The 15,957-nt window shown below is 42.8% G+C and overlaps 1 protein-coding gene across 1 annotated transcript in view; it reads left to right on the top strand.

Moving 5' to 3' along the window:
• Tmtc4 (transmembrane O-mannosyltransferase targeting cadherins 4) overlaps window positions 1–15,718 on the top strand; it is a 56,704-nt gene extending 40,986 nt beyond the window's left edge. The window contains exons 12-18 of the mRNA XM_076872034.2: window positions 2,034–2,113; window positions 2,285–2,392; window positions 2,490–2,631; window positions 7,012–7,126; window positions 8,296–8,408; window positions 13,257–13,326; window positions 14,485–15,718. Coding sequence (XP_076728149.1) covers window positions 2,034–2,113; window positions 2,285–2,392; window positions 2,490–2,631; window positions 7,012–7,126; window positions 8,296–8,408; window positions 13,257–13,326; window positions 14,485–14,633 — 777 coding nt within the window. The 3' untranslated portion in view covers window positions 14,634–15,718. The remainder of the gene's footprint in view (window positions 1–2,033; window positions 2,114–2,284; window positions 2,393–2,489; window positions 2,632–7,011; window positions 7,127–8,295; window positions 8,409–13,256; window positions 13,327–14,484) is intronic.
• Window positions 15,719–15,957: the final 239 nt, after the last annotated feature.

Raw genomic sequence — 15,957 nt, 5'->3', positions numbered from 1 at the left:
TCCTCAAATTCCTCACCACTCTATACCATTTAGTTCAGTCTGCTGTCCTCTATCCCCAGGACCATGGCCCCGGCCTCTGCCTGGACCCTTGCTGTCTGCTGTTTTCCCCCCTGGGTATCTCCTGCAGTGTGTCCTATTTCATAGGACCACAAGTCTTAGGGTACTGTCCCTGGCGGGTCCAATCCTGACCTCTGCAACCGTGACCTTATTTGGGAAGGGGGATGTGGCCGATGTAATTAAGATGTAAGCCAAGATGAGGTTTCTCTGGTTTGAATGTCCCCACTAGTTCACGTATTAGAACCTCTATCTCCACCTTCATGTGTTGAAGGTGTTTGGAGATGGGCCTTCGTGAAGTAGTTAGGGATAGATGAAGTCAGACAGTGGGATGGCATTAGTGGTTTTGTAAGGAGAGAGACCTGAGCTCTGGTGCCTGCTCTTCCTTGCTACGTGATACCCCCCACCATGTCAAGATGCAGCAAGAAGGCCCTCACCAGGTATAGCCCTGGGCCCGAGACTCCCCAGGCTCCAGAACTGTGAGCCAACTAAACTTATGTTCATTGTGAATTACCCAGTCTGTGGTATTCTGTTATACCAACAGAAAATGGACTAAGAGAGGCCACACTGGGGTAAGATAGTCCCTGAATCCAATGTGCTTGGTGTCCTTATGACTAAAGAAGGCCCAGTGAGGACAGGGGCAGAGAGGCAGCTGCAAGCCAAGATCACCAGCAAACACCAGAAGAGAGGCGGGTAGCTGCTCGTGCCTCAGAGCCCGTGAAAGGAGCCAGCCCCGCCAGCACCTTAATCTCAGCCTCGAGATTGGTGAGAGAGAAAGTGCTGCATGGTGTGCCCCAGTTGCTGATGCTTTGATACAAAAGCCTGAGGGTGCTCACAGGTTTGCACACTCTGCGCTGGCCCTCTTGCTCTCAGGGCAATGACCCAACCAAACCTGCCCTTGCCTGAGCTACCCTGTACAGGGCTACTCTGCCGGGGCTGGCCAGCCTGTGCCCCTGCCCTCTGCATGCCCACGAGACTGAGCCCCTGCTCAAGCTCTGGCTCCCTCCCAGCCCTGGAACCTGCTCATGTTGTCTCCCTCCCAGCCCTGGAGCCCTTTGCAGAGACAAGTTTACTCGCGTGGTAGTTTGATAGTTAGTCAGGTACACTGTAAGGCAGGGACTTTCTCAGCCTTTGCTCCCTGTGGTGTCCCCAACGGCTGGCACAGGGCCTTTCCCAGTCACCATCTACCATTGCCTGAGGATGCAGGAGGGTGGGTTCCATTAGGTCTTGTCTTAGTTCAGACTGCTGTGGCAGAATACGGTGGGATTCTGAGCCTGAGTGGCTCAGATCCCAGACATTTACCTCTGACAGTTCGGGAGGCCGAGCAGTCCAGGATAAAGCCACCAACAGATGCAGTGTCCAGTGAGGGCCTGAACAGTGGCTTCAGAGACAGCTGTCTTCTCACTGTGTCCTCACCTATTAGAAGAAGGGGACGAGGGTTCCCCTCATGACCTAATCACTGTGCAAGTTCCTACGTCTGCACACTGTCCTGTCAGAAGTTAGGATCTCAACATAGGAATGTACAGGGCACATAAAATGTTTCTCCTGTAACAGATACAAAACCAAATGCTCGGAGTGCCACCAAAGAAAGACATCGTACAGAAAGGGGCTGCATCTGGGTAGAATGGGCAGACAGAGTCACAGTTTCTTGCTGTCGTGTCCAAATGTGACTGACAGTTATCTCAATGGTAATGGGGTGTGGGGGATAGAAGGGGGCTTTAAGAATTAGGAATAAAAACAGCCTCACTTCGTGATTTTGTTTTCTCTGAGAAATAGCTATTTTCCTCCCGTCACACTTTAGTGATAAGTGTGTGTATTACCTCCCTTCTAGTCTTAGTGTGGGGAGTTAACCTGCCCCCTGTAAGGTTTTAGCAAACATTCTGAGGGGTGTTCTCTTCAGTCCCTCTCCCTCTGTGTTCAGTTAGAAGGTGTGGTTAGAGTCCCGGCTCTGATGGCCACATCGTCCTCTGTATTTGCAGGTTCACTACAACATTGGCAAAAACCTGGCTGACAAAGGCAACCAAACGGCGGCCATCAGATACTACCGGGAAGCAGTGAGGTACGCGACCGAGTCTTCCAGAAACACCACGGGTGTGCGGGTTTTGATCTCACTTGCTGGGGTCCTAAACCCATCCCCTCAACGACCCAACCTTGAAAGGTCTTCACTGATTCCTGAGAGTGTGGTGGAAAGTACCCACAGTACGAGCTTGGTTTCTCTCTCTACTTTCAGGTTAAATCCCAAGTATGTCCACGCCATGAATAATCTTGGAAATATCTTAAAAGAAAGGAATGAGCTACAGGAAGCCGAAGAGCTGCTGTCTTTGGCTGTTCAAATACAGTAAGCATTGCCTTTATAATTATGCCAGGGACAAAGAAACAAGCTCCTTTGCTCTGATATCTGAGCCTTTCTTTTTCTTATTAAAAATGCTCTTCAGGCCAGACTTTGCTGCTGCATGGATGAATTTGGGCATAGTGCAAAACAGCCTGAAACGGTTCGAGGCAGCAGAGCAGAGTTACCGGACAGCAATTAAATACAGAAGGAAATACCCAGACTGCTACTACAACCTCGGGCGTTTGGTAAGACCAGGCCGTCCCAGGCCTACAGGAGGAAAGACTGGGTTCCCCTTAATTAAAATCAAGTGACAGTCATAAGGCCTATCCAGCACTTGACATTTTATAAGGTGCTTCCACATCCATTTATCTCCTTTGACGGTAGCTGTTTGATTTCCTTATGTTCAGTGTTGAAGCTCTAATGAGCAAAAAGTCCAACTTAAACCAACCAAGTCTGTGAGATCAGCAAGGCAATAGGTGAAACTAAGAATAGATTAAAACTTCTTAGATCCCTTCCAAAAGGATAACTTCCTGGTGAACACACACCTCTCTCTCTCTCTCTCTCTCTCTCTCGCTCTCGCTCTCGCTCTCGCTCTCACTCTCTCAAAAACACAAACTGAATAGAAATGGATTTAAAAACATACGTGGAGTGTGGTTTCTGAGTTTCCTTCTCCTCTTCCTCAAGGGAACAGATCTCTTCATCTGTAGGGAGTATTTTCCCCAGGAGACAGCGTGGGAAGTCAGGGCACTTGCTCAAAAGGGCTTCAGCATTACTGTGTTCCGCAAGTGGTTGTTGACAGACTGCATACGAAGATCTGATTGCTCTTGATTTTCTTGACAAACTGGGGCACAGAAATAGAAAAATTATTTAAATGGGAATTATTATATTCTCTGCTCAATCAACTCTTTAATTTGGTTTCGAGAAACTAAATATGTTTTTCTAATGTATTTAGATATATTAGGAGAAATTGTTATGGAAGAAACTTTTGATTCATTTGAGCCAAGCTGTAATGTATGCACGGTGATATGGCTTTTAAAAGAAGTTTATTTGTAATTTGCCAGATTTTACCCAGTTTAACCTCACAGATAGAATACCATGCCAGTGTCCTAATGAGGTGCCTATTAATCCTCATTTTAAACTACTGAAGCTTCTTTGTTTTCTGGAATCCTTGTGTTATCAAAAACAATAGTTCCCTACTGCTTGTATATCCACTCCATTTCAGATTTGGGAATCAATCTCTATAGAGAATTAATATTCAAAAAATAACAGTAACCCTCATCCCAGGTGATTCCAGTGTCATGTCACTGGCCCTGCATCTGGGAAGCAGCTGTATTCAAGCTTGGACCTGAAGATCATGTCAAAGCAAAAGGGCTGTTTGGAAAGAGCAACTCAGAAAATGTTAGCTGCTTTAAATTTATTGGAAAGCCAGTCTTCCATTTTTACCATGATGCGAATGATTCTGGTCTTAACATGTTTGTTTCTGGCCTGGGTGGCCATGATTCTGTGAGATATGTGGATACAGTTTTTATGAATGGAGGAAACAAGATGGCAGGAATGGTAAAGACCAACCTTGCTATTCTACATAATTTACTTTGAGTTAATAATGTTTACGTTATAAATTTTTAAGTGAAATGGCTTACTTGTTTTTGTTCAAAAAGTGTGTTAGTTAGGAGATACCGTAGGAGGATACCATCTCCGTGCTTACTCTAGTTAGGAAAAGAGAAGTTCTTTTTCCCTGAGCACAGTCAGAAGGATGGCAATAATGGGACTGACCCAACAGAACAGCCAGGGGAGGATAGGAAAGATGGATAGCACAGTATTCCCACTGTCCTCATCAGCTTTCTGTGGAGCCACTGGGCATACGTTTTGTTTTGTTTTTCAACATTTCAAAATTCTGTGCTTTATGATTTAGCTACACATTTTGATGCTAAAACAGCTGAAACTGGAAGACTGGAAAAGAACCAAAAGTGTTACAGTGATTAACTGTTGTGGGCCGGGGTGATCAGTAAGATGTTATAAGAAACCAGAAAACTCAATAGCATAGAAGGCAGGATCAATCCTCACAAATTAACCAAGTGAGAACAGGGTGGGTGCAGGAGGGAGCGCATGGGGTGCCTGAATATATACACGTTACCTCTCCTTCCTGTGTCTGCTAGACTAGTGCTTGAGCACCACATTAGACTCGTTGTCCCTCTGAGTTCTCTTGTTCCTTTTCCCCTCCACTGAGAGTAGCTCTTCTTTCAAGTCCCTGCTTATAAGGTGAGGGCATCAGTCTGTACCCTCTAGTGTGCCCTGTGTGTCTGCTGCATCCTACGGCTTTACAGTTCTGCACCACAGCCTTGCTCTTTACCGGTAGCTGCCTGTCCCTGTACTTCCTTAGGCTTTGGAAATAGAGAATATATGCTAAATGAGCCTGCTGTAAGTTATATCCAAAGAAAGGATCACAGAAATGAAATGCCTGCTTTAACAGTACACCTTAGTCCTGGGATCCATTACTTGTTCACCTGGAAGATTGCCGGAGCACTGAACAGATTGAGACCTTGATATTGTTTACTAATTAGGCTGCCCTGAAATGCCTTCCCCCCAGTCCTCTGCCCCTACCCCCTGTTCCCGCTCATTTAAGGCTTTTGCTCTCCATTGTGGTTTAATTACCCAGCTTTTGCCCACTTGACAGCTTAAAAGCATTAAGAGCTTAATCTTTAACAGCTCAACCAATCCATTTATATATTGACGAATGAGAGGCACTTAATAACTTCAAGGTGTCTTCTTTAGAAGTCACATTTTTATAACATAAGAGAGAAATTTGTTTTGATTTTTGGACCCTGATAAGGGAATATAATGCAGTTCTCTTGTGGAATAAAAAATTAGGAAGAGCTGGGTTATTTGGGACATACTGCTGATCCTAGAGAGTTAGGATCTAGTGGCCAGAGGTATTACTGGATGCATTCAGAAAAAAAAACAGTGTGCAAAGTATTGTAAATAGAAAAGAACTTAAAATGTGTAGCCATAGAATGGGTTGTATGGTGCATATATGGTAGTGCATGCCAATTATGCCAGCAGCTTGGGAGGCTGAGGTAGGAGTATTGCAAGTACAAAGCCAGCCTCAGCAACTTAGTAAGAACCTGTCTCTTAAGAAAATATATATGTGCATTGAATGGAAGTTATATTGGTTGTCTTAGATGTGTTAAAATGTTGCCATGGGTTTTGTCCAAGTGAATCAGATACATATCACATGCTGGATAGAATTGCCTTAAAATCACTAGGATAGCCTATAAAGAGAGAGAATATAATGTTAATATAATTAAGTATCCCAAATTAGTTAAATTTTTTTAACTTTTTGTATCATCCATTTTAAAGAGTAAAATATTATAACCTTCTTGTCTGAGTCTCAAGGGAAATTAATTGTGACATCTTTAGTAAATGGATATTCATATGTATTTCCAGAATTCATTAAACCCATCTTTTTCTGGTATAAATACCATCTATTTGCTGTGTGGGTCATAAGTCTAATCAAACATTTCTGTTGTCTAATGGAAAGATACATTCAGCTAGGTGTAATGGTGCACACCTGTAATCCTAGTGGCTGGGGAAGCTGAGGCAGAAGATTGCAAATTTGAGGCCAGCCTACGCAACTTAATGAGACCCTCCCTCAAAGTAAAAAATAAAGAGGGCTGGGGATGTAGCTAAGTGGTTAAGCACCCCTAGGTTCAGTCCCCAGTACCAAAAAAAAAAAAAGTATACACTTGACAGTAAGGAAGGAAATCGCCTTGAACTTTGATAATTGTTATCATTTGTTCCTTTTGCAGAGTTAAAAGGATCAAGCACATTCAGATGAAATGTGCCTCTGAACTGAGTTCAAGAGGGCCAGAGGGTCACCAGCTGAAGAATACATCTCTTTCTTCCTCTGTGGCTTCTATTACCTATGCAAATTGAGCCAGCCATTTTTTATTGTTACCAATGTTAAACAAAGTTTCCTTTCAAGAGGAAGCAACAGATAATTCTGTCCAAGCAAACAATCTCTGAATTGCCAAGAAAAAGGTTTTACATGACTGTAGGAGTTCACAAAGCGTGTCTGGCATAGTCATCCTTTTATGTTAGGTTCAAGTGTGGATAAGAAGGAGCTCTGAGGCCATTCTTCATAAGGCAGTTTGGACACAGAGCTTTTCATCACATAAAATATTTGTTTACTATTCTAAATAAAACTTTATCAAAGATGGACTGTACGGGGTCTTTCTAGATAAAGAATAATAAGCAGTATTGAAATGTCAGTAGCCAGAAATACGATTTGATACCTGACATAACAAATATTAGATTATGTAGTTAAGATGCCTAAGCTCTGGACCTAGACCAGATCTTCATTTCTAGATGTCTGACTTTGGTTATTAATTTCTCATACCTTAGTTGCTTCATCTGCAAAATAGGGATGCTAATAATATCTATTTCATTGAAAAGTAAATGAGTTAATATGAAAAAGTCAGAAGTCCCATATATAAAGATTAGGTTGGTTTTTGTTTGTTTGTTAGTTTTTATGAGGTTTTATTTTGTTATTGATATCTTAGAGAAAAAGGCAGAAATTTTAGAATAATGATTTTTTTTTCTTTTTTTTGTCTTTGCATTGTTTTCAGTATGCAGATCTAAATCGCCATGTAGACGCATTGAACGCGTGGAGAAATGCCACCATGCTGAAGCCAGAACACAGCCTGGCTTGGAACAACATGATCATCCTCCTTGACAATACAGGTGCAGAAGGGAGAATTCAATGGATCAGAGGCAATTGTCCCATCCCACAGTACTGCTGAATAATTGAGAAGCAGAGATTAGTGTGCCCTCCTCCACTCCAAGTTAAAAAATAATATGGATGTAAATATTTTACATTACAAAAATGTCTATTCTTTTAGAAAATGGAGCTTCCTTTGATATATTGAAATACGAATGTTGAGGAATGGTGTTGAGTCATTGGGGAAGGTGTGTGACCCCATCTCATTTATTCTGAAGCCTGACATCCAGCTACATCAGCTCCCAGGTGTTGGAGGCACCCAGATGTGAGCAAGAAGAGGCTTCTGGGCTCCTGGGATGGAAGGGCAGGTCCATGTTCACTAGCTCACTGACTGCATACAGAAAACACCCTCCAGTCTATACCAAGAGCCTTGGATTATTTATCTATTTATTTATTTATGGTACTGAGAACTGAACCCAGGGGTGCTTTAGCACTGAGCTACATTCCCAGATCTTTTCATTTTGAAGCACGATCTTGATGAGTTGCTGTAGCCAGACTCAAACTTTTGATCCTCCTGCCTCAGCCTCCCGAAATTACAGGCATGCGTCACTGCCCCCAAATCTTGGATCTTATTTGAGATATGTTCATGACTTGATCTGGTTTTTATCCCGTAGCAGACTGGGTTCAGCCAATTTGGAGTTACTTCGCTACCCTGGCTTTAAAAAGCCAACCATTCTTTAAGAAACCACGGTGCCACTTGGCAGGATTTAAAGCTGGCAGTCCATCGAAACGGTGCAGGGAAGAGACTGGTTTCTAAGGAAAATGCCAAGCACACACACTTCCACTTGCAAAGTGTTCCCCAATTAAGGTGTCACTGTGATACGCTTATTTTGCAGATGTGTTTCCTCCGGTTTGGGTATAACTGGTGTCTGGGGGAAGATTAAAACTAGGTTTTATATGGTTTACAGAAATTAATCAAAAGCCGTTTGCAGGATGTGTCAGAACTCTGCTCTGAGTCGCAGAGGCTCTGCCATTCAGGAGGCTGCCTGCGTTTTACACGTGCTACATAGATTTCCCCAAGTAGTTTATTCGTAATTGTGTACGATGTGTGTAAGCCTTGTTAATTATAGAGAGAGACAAAACACAAGTACAATATTAACATGCTTTTTACTTTTCCATTTTTTCCTCCCAGGTAATTTAGCGCAGGCTGAAGCAGTTGGAAGAGAGGCACTGGAATTAATACCTAATGATCATTCTCTTATGTTCTCCTTGGCAAACGTGCTGGGGAAATCCCAGAAATACAAGGTGTGTAAACCACAGGCTGTGATTTCTTGTAATGAATGCCAGCAGCTGACAGAAGCCATCAGTGTTACTTCTGCCCAGTTAAATTCGGAATCAGGCCAGAGCCATGGCAGCCGTGCACCAGGGTGAGCTGGTCAGTTTGTTTCCTGGAAAAGTTGCCCAAAAGATGGATGTGCAGGGTCAGACCCCGTGTCCTTTCTCATCAGAACTCAGCCATTGTTCACACATGGGGAGGGGAAGAGAAGAGAGACCAGGGCAGGGGCAGTGACCAGGAAGAGTTGCTGACGCTGGTCCCATGAACTGCCCGGCTCGGGTGAGGACCATTCAGCACAGCGACTGCTCCTTCCAGGACACGTCCCAGCCCCCACCCTCTCACAAAAGGGTTGGACGCTGTCCCTTGCAGTGGAGCCAAAGCTGAGTTTTATTTCTGGGAGCTGTTTTCTCCACAAAAGAATGACCAGCCCATGAGGAAACATGACGGTGTCTGCAGTTTTCCCTCCTCTGAGTTACAGGTTGTAGGCAAGGCCAGACTTTGCTCACCAACAGAAACTACAAGATGGTAAATCTGTTCCACTTGGTGTCCCAGGGTGGCTGAGAAATAGGCTGAGCCTAGCTCCCCGTGTATTAAGATTCTTAATTTCAGTGATCTCAAACCCTAGTTTTGTATATCGGAATCACTCAGGAAGCTCGTTAAAACAGAGTCCTTCTCATGAGGATGGGGTCTGGGGTCAGGTCAGGGAATGTCTTTCTTTTTCCATTTCTGGGGACGGAATTCAGGGTCCCACCCCTGCTGGGCAAGCGCTTTACCACTGAGCTGCACCCCCAGCCTGGAATGGGTTTCCAACATGCATCCTCAGTGCCTGACATACATGGTCCTTTTGAGGGACAGATATTTCAGAATCAGGGCCTATACGTTATTTTGATCACTCTGAGGCTACAGATAAAACCTAAAGCCTAATGGTAGTGATTAATTAATATATGATCAGTGTTATTTACTTCTCCTTTTGTGTTCATTAAATGCCATTACTGGTAGAATTCTCATAGAGTTAAGATTCTTCATGGGTTTATTTTTTAGTGTCAGGGAAATTCGTAGCTTCATGATACATTGTTAATATTTCTAGATTTTGCTCCAAAGATGGCTTTTTGAGAGACTTAGTTTCATTTTTTAAGGATCCACTTGAGGGGCATGGGAGGGTTATAGGTGTCCTTCCTAATGACCTTTGACCTTTTCAGCCATTGCCTGCCTCGGATGGTCAGGAGTCTTGGCTCTCCATTAACCCAGCTACAGAAATTCTTCAAGATGCAGCTTATATGACGTTTTTTACTTCATTTTTTCCCCATTTTTTTTTATTGGTGTATTATAGCTGTACAAACTGGTGGGGTGTGTACATGTCATTTTGGTGTATTCGTATATGCATATAATACACAAGGTAATTTGACCAGTAGTACTCCCCAGCCCTGTTCCTCTCCCTCTCAACGTCCCTTAGATGATCACTGTATTGGTGTTTCAATCATCCTACAGTCTATCCATTAGAATTTCTATTGAGGGGACAGAACCCAGGATTCATTAGGCTTCCAAGTCACTTTTCCTTTTTCCCAGATAATGTAGAAAATATTCCATAAAGCAGAGTGGAAATTTCCCGTTTTCCTGCACATTTTTCATCCTCGTTGTTAAGGCCAAGGTGCTGAGCCTAAGATAAGGAAACAGAAGATGAAATCAGGAGCTCAAGTTGAGTTCTCGGCACAGGGGAGGGGTGGAGGACTCCTCCAGCCAGGTGTCACCCATGAGCCTCATTTAATATGGTTTTATATTAGGATTTGGAATTTTAAAGAACTTTTTTTTCTTGTAATGCAAAAAATACAATGCCTGTTGCTGTTGGTCTGCTGTGTGCCTGGTGCTGCTTGTCTGGGGGTGTTCCTTGCTCTGGATGCTGTGGAGAAGGATGTGGTGGTGATGGGCTGCTTGGGCACAGTCTGACTGGGTCTCTCTCTGCACAGCCTGCTTTTCACCTGAGCACGTTGCTTACTGGCTCCATCTCTAGGGAGGATACCTGAGTGCAGAACTGAGTCTCCAGTCCTGATTTCCTGTCTCTTGCTGATCTATGTGCTGATGGGAGATCAGTTCGTAGTCATCAAGTGACCTAATGCATCTCTTGTTGGAGTCTGAGACTTCTTGCAGGCTTTCACAGCCTGTTCTGGGGCTTTGACATGCAGAGCAAGCATTCTCATGCTGAGTGGTCTAGGGATCCTCTCCCAGCAGCCCTTTTTATCTATTAGGAGTCACTGCACTGCCCTGGCCTCAGTTTATTCGTGGGTAAAATGAAAATACTGAGCTGCAGAACCTCCTGATGGGGGGATATGAAAAAATGTACAAGAACAAAATTGAGAAATTGCTCTATCAAAATGTAATCTGCTCTTAAAATACGTGTGTGTGTGTGTGTGTGTGTGTGTGTATCATACTGTAAGTATAAGGTAAGAAAAATAAAATAATTTTGCCCAGTCCCAGCTACATACTTTGCCTGAGCCACACCTTCCAAGGGCACAGAGAGGGCTGTGGTCTCTGAGGCAGTGATGCTTCTTCTTCCCCACCATCTGTGGGGGCTGAAGGAGCTGCCCAATGAAAGGCCACACTTGTTCCACCGCAAGATGCAATTTCCAAGGCCTTTCTCAGTGTATCCAATGCTCTTCAGAAAATTTCATAGCATTTCTGGGGCTTTGAATACTTGCAGAATCTGTGTTCATGAGAAGCCCCTCACCTCCCGCTCCTCCCAGGCCCAGCTGCAGATCGAGAGCTGCTGAAGGGTGCTCAGGAGCCCCACCTTGTCCTGAGAGGGAGGTCTGGCCCACACTCCCCTTCCCTAGACCCATCTTCCTCAGATGCCCCTTTTGCCCATGTGCCGTGGTGTTCCCATCTCCAGGCTCAAGAAACGTGGACTCACATTTCCTCCTCTTTTGAGGTCTGATCCAGTGCTTTCTGTCGGTTCTTCCTCAGACCCACTCTTTCCTTCCCAGCTTCCTGCTCCCTCTGCAGAGTTCAGATCCTGCCTCGCCAGGAATAGCAGAGCCTAAGGAAGGGTGGGCTGCAAGCCCCTCCCCACCGCCAGCACTGCTGTCCTCCAGTCCCACCTATGCCCTCCCCTAAGTGACTGTCATCCCTTTAGGCATTTGAGCAGTTCCACATAAATGAATGAAGAAATAAATCTAGGACCCCCTAGAAAACTCCTAAACTGCATTTATCCCGAAAACCGTTCTCTCCAGTGAATCCTGCTTTATTTGCAGGCAGGGAAGCATAACTAAATAGATTTCAGTTGCCTGGCCTTATTTTCTAAAGTTTTAGACTTCAAATGGAAAGATTTCAAAATCAGAGACAATATAGTTAGTTATGTAGAAACCACTATTAACTCCACAATCCATTTGATTGGTGCAGTGAGGTCTTGTTTTGGTGTTCTTGTTGCAGCTTACTTGATATAGCAGGAAAATTGTAGGCTTTTTTTTGTTTTTTTAAAGAAGTGGAAATTGAACCCAGGGGTGTTCTACCTCTGAGCTACATCCCCACCCCTCTTTATTTATTTATAGAAAGGGTCTTGCTAAGTTGCTGAGGCTGGCCCTGAACTTGCGATCCTCCTACCTCAGCTTCCCAAGTTGCTAGAATTACAGGTATGCACCACCATTCCCGGCTCAAGAACCTCTTCGAAGGCATTTCAGCTACTGAAACTTGGATTATAGACACTGAAATAGAGTTGACCTCCTGTATTTTAGCTTGATGTCTTCATTCAGCCACTTCTGAATGATATTTCTAAAATACAAAGTTTTCTCCACTCGCTCTGTCTAAAAAGCACTGGTTTCAGAGGTGTCTGCCTACATAACTAGTGTGTTTCTTAGGACAACCATTGCTATCACAGGGCAAAGGAGCTGCTGCTCTTGCAGGTTAGAAAATGCAGAGTCTGAGATAAGGAGAGCCCACCCAGAAAAATACACCTAGGATACAAGAAGCAAAAATAACCATCCCCACACCAGAAGCTTTAGTTGTTGAAGTTAGTGTTTAGAGCCATTTGCAGCATGCTTGGCCCTCTTAGAAGAGGAATGAAGTGGGAGTGAATGGTGGCCCCCGACATGTGCCAGGAAGAATAAATAGGGCATCTTCTCTGCACTTGATGGTAGAAAGCTGCAGTCCAGTCTGCAGTGTTCAGCATGATCAGGTAGGAAAATACTTTGCCTGCTTTACAGTGACCGCATTGGATGTGAGGATGATTTGGAGGAAATGCAAGTCTATGCAAGAATCGATTCATGCACATCAAGGCATTTGGTCACGGTCATACACAGTACTGTGACAGCTTCAATGACAGAGGGCTGCTTCTTTCTCATTCTCTCTGCTCATTCTTTCCAGCTGAATGAGCTGCTTCTGGGTTGCCACGGGTGTTGTGGGTTCTTCAGGAAGTGAGACAGGTGCCGACTCCTATGGTGAGGGTTCTGGCAGGGAGTTCCTTGGTGCAGGCTGAAAGTGGCTGTCATGGGTGCTGCAGCCAGTGTTTGGCTTCACTCGGCCTTCTCTCATCTACTGCACCCTTATCCAAGCAGCTCGCTTCCAGTTGCAGAATTCCAGCCACTTCTGGGAGGCAGGTTGCGGAGCTCATGGGCACATTCATGCCCTCTCAGTGCTGCCCTTGGCGCCTTGGCTTCCTTGCGAGGTCTTCAGAGCCTCTTCTCACAGAGCATGTTTCTGGAAGGACACAGTGATACAAAGGAAGGGTAACAGTTTGAAAACCACAGGCAGTAAAAACAGAATCACTTTTGCTTCTTGTTACAATACCCTCTTTTGTGTGTGTTTCTTATTTTTATTTTATTTTTTAGGAATCTGAAGCTTTATTCCTCAAGGCAATTAAAGCAAATCCAAATGCTGCAAGTTACCATGGTAATTTGGGTAAGGAAACTTTTCAAATTGGATTGTATCGAAACTCTATATAATTAAAATGAAATGGGCATATTTCTATAAAGTCATTGTTAGGAGAATGGTTTTTTCCAAAGCTAGTCTGTATTGTCCTTCATAATCTGGTTTTAAAATTTGGTTTTATTATGACATTTCAAAAACAGCCTTATTTGCAAATTGTAATTGCATAACCAAGACAACCCCCAAAATTGCCCACCGAGTTCATTGCCTTCTTATCAGAACTCGGATCTTCCCTCTGTGTGAAGGAACCTACTATGTTAACCCGAAAGGTACTTCAGAAGCTTTTAGGGAACACACCTCCTGTTCCCTTCTTCCAGAGTGGATCTTCCCCCTTCCAGCCCTGTTTCCTCTGCTTGTGTTCCCTTATGCTGTGGCCAAAAATGTACTGGTAGTTATTTATTCCCCAGAATTCCTTTCTTCCATTCTGAGATCTCCAAAGTTGGAGTTTTCAGAGCCTACCGCACAGTTCAGAAAGCTCAGTCATGCAAAGGTGTTTTTCTGAAGCTACTTATCATAAAAGTCATGAAGCATCTTAGTTTTTCTTCCCACATTGCAAGTTTAGTTTATTTACATAATTGTAACAATCAGGTTTATCCTAAAAATCAGGTTTATTGTGGCAATCATTATATGGTCAAATCTTGCTATTGAACCCTTACTTCCAGCTAGGACACACAATCTTTTACTACCAAAAGGTGTGAGAAAAATCATTACTTTAAATAAACAGTTGACTTCTCTTTCTTTATAAATAAAAGTCTGGACTTCTCTGTGGCCAGAATTCTAAATAGTGCTGGGAGCCCCACTCTATCTAGCCTGGGACCTGGAAATTTTATGGCAGCTTTAAGACACTTAATGCACTTTTCTTTTTATGTCTTTATGTAATGATGTTGCTGTAGGCAGATGTATCCCATCTAATGATAGGAAAAGCTCTACAGAAAACTGGCAGAGGTTAAGTGGACCATCCCCAGGGAGCATGATTACAATAGAATGTTCAGTACAAACAATATTTTTTTTAAGCAATGATTTTCAAAAACTGTTTGCAAATGCCCTGGAATAGTTCTTTGCACAAGTGGTTGGGAATCATGCAAGTTATTCAGAAGCGTTTCCAATGAAATTCATCTCCTGCTATTTCAGCTGTGCTTTATCATCGTTGGGGACATCTCAACTTGGCCAAGAAACACTATGAAATCTCCTTGCAGCTTGACCCCGCGGCAGCAGGCACCAAGGAGAATTATGGCCTTTTGAGAAGAAAGCTGGAACAAATGCAGAGAAAGGATGTCTGACCTCTTGCATTCGTCTTGTGTGTGTGTGCACGAGGCATATCATTAACATAATATGCTTGTTTAACCATTTGAAATTCTTGGACATGTTGTTTATTTTACTGTTATTTTTTTTTCTATTAAAACAAAGACATGCAAAAAGATTACAGCACCAGCAATATACTCTTGAATGCTTGATAAGGTTTTTGCATCAAAATTGTATTTTTTCAGACAACTCCAATGTAATTCTAGACTCCCCAAAATGAAACCTTTTCTAAGTAAACAAAAAAACAGAAAAAATTATCTCCAGTAACTTTTCCCAATATTAAGTCTGCATTTGGGCTGTGAGCCTTGTGTATGGACTAGCACTATGAAACCTCAGTTGTAACCAAGAAATGATGGACTCCTACAATTTATATGAACATCAAATGTGTCTGTATATTAGCATTTTTATTTAATGACCGTATATTAAAGAGTTTGGAGTTTGTTTTGTTTTTTGTTTTTTACCTCTTATTTTATAACAATGTATCATGAACTTTCTTTGTAAGGAAATATTTATTTGTATTTTTATGTGTTGAACAGGGCAAATAATTGAAGGAAGAATGAAAAATTTTGACACCCAGTATATTTATATACTTTTTCCTTCATAGACAGAAATGGACTCCTGCAATATATTTTATATTCTCCAGTATGTGCAGTTTCAGTACCTAAGAGATCATGTAATAGTCACCATGAACTGTCACTATTGATAGGCAATTCCAGCCATGCTATAGATAAGAGCAGGCAGCCTACCATCCTGTTCCTGTTAATTCCAGTGTTGACAGGACTACACGTGTGTATACATAGGGTTTTATGTGTTTCAGCGTAAAGCAGTTATCCATTTTGTGTAATAGAACTGCAGTCCTTATTCTATCCAGAAAAAGCAAAAGGAGTCATATTTGGGGACTTTTAAGATTTGGGGGGATTTTTTCCAATTTTTATTTGATCAGAATAATCATGTTCAGCTGTTTGTTTGCTGTCAATCTAATGGTTCATTCAGTCTCTGTTTTTCTTATGCAGTAAAACTATTACACACACTGGCATTAAAATGTCATATTGCCTTCTTGATAGATGGTTTTCACGTTTGTGGATTTTGTGTCCTCCTTTCCCTTACAATGGAATCAAAGTGACCAATTTATCTTTTCTAACGTGTCTTCTATTTGATTTTAGGCCCATTTTATACAATTGCATTATAAAGTTATTCAGGTTCAGAGAATGGGTGGCATAGAACCACAATGAGGTGAATTTGATTTTCTGCACTCACTTTTTTGAGGACAGATCTGTGTAATTATAACTTATGGTTGTTGAG

This window comes from Callospermophilus lateralis, chromosome 12 (assembly GCF_048772815.1).
Source record: "Callospermophilus lateralis isolate mCalLat2 chromosome 12, mCalLat2.hap1, whole genome shotgun sequence".
Taxonomy (NCBI): Eukaryota; Metazoa; Chordata; class Mammalia; order Rodentia; family Sciuridae; genus Callospermophilus; species Callospermophilus lateralis.
Note: the sequence above shows the minus strand (reverse complement) of the source record. Positions and strands in the feature narration are given on the sequence as shown.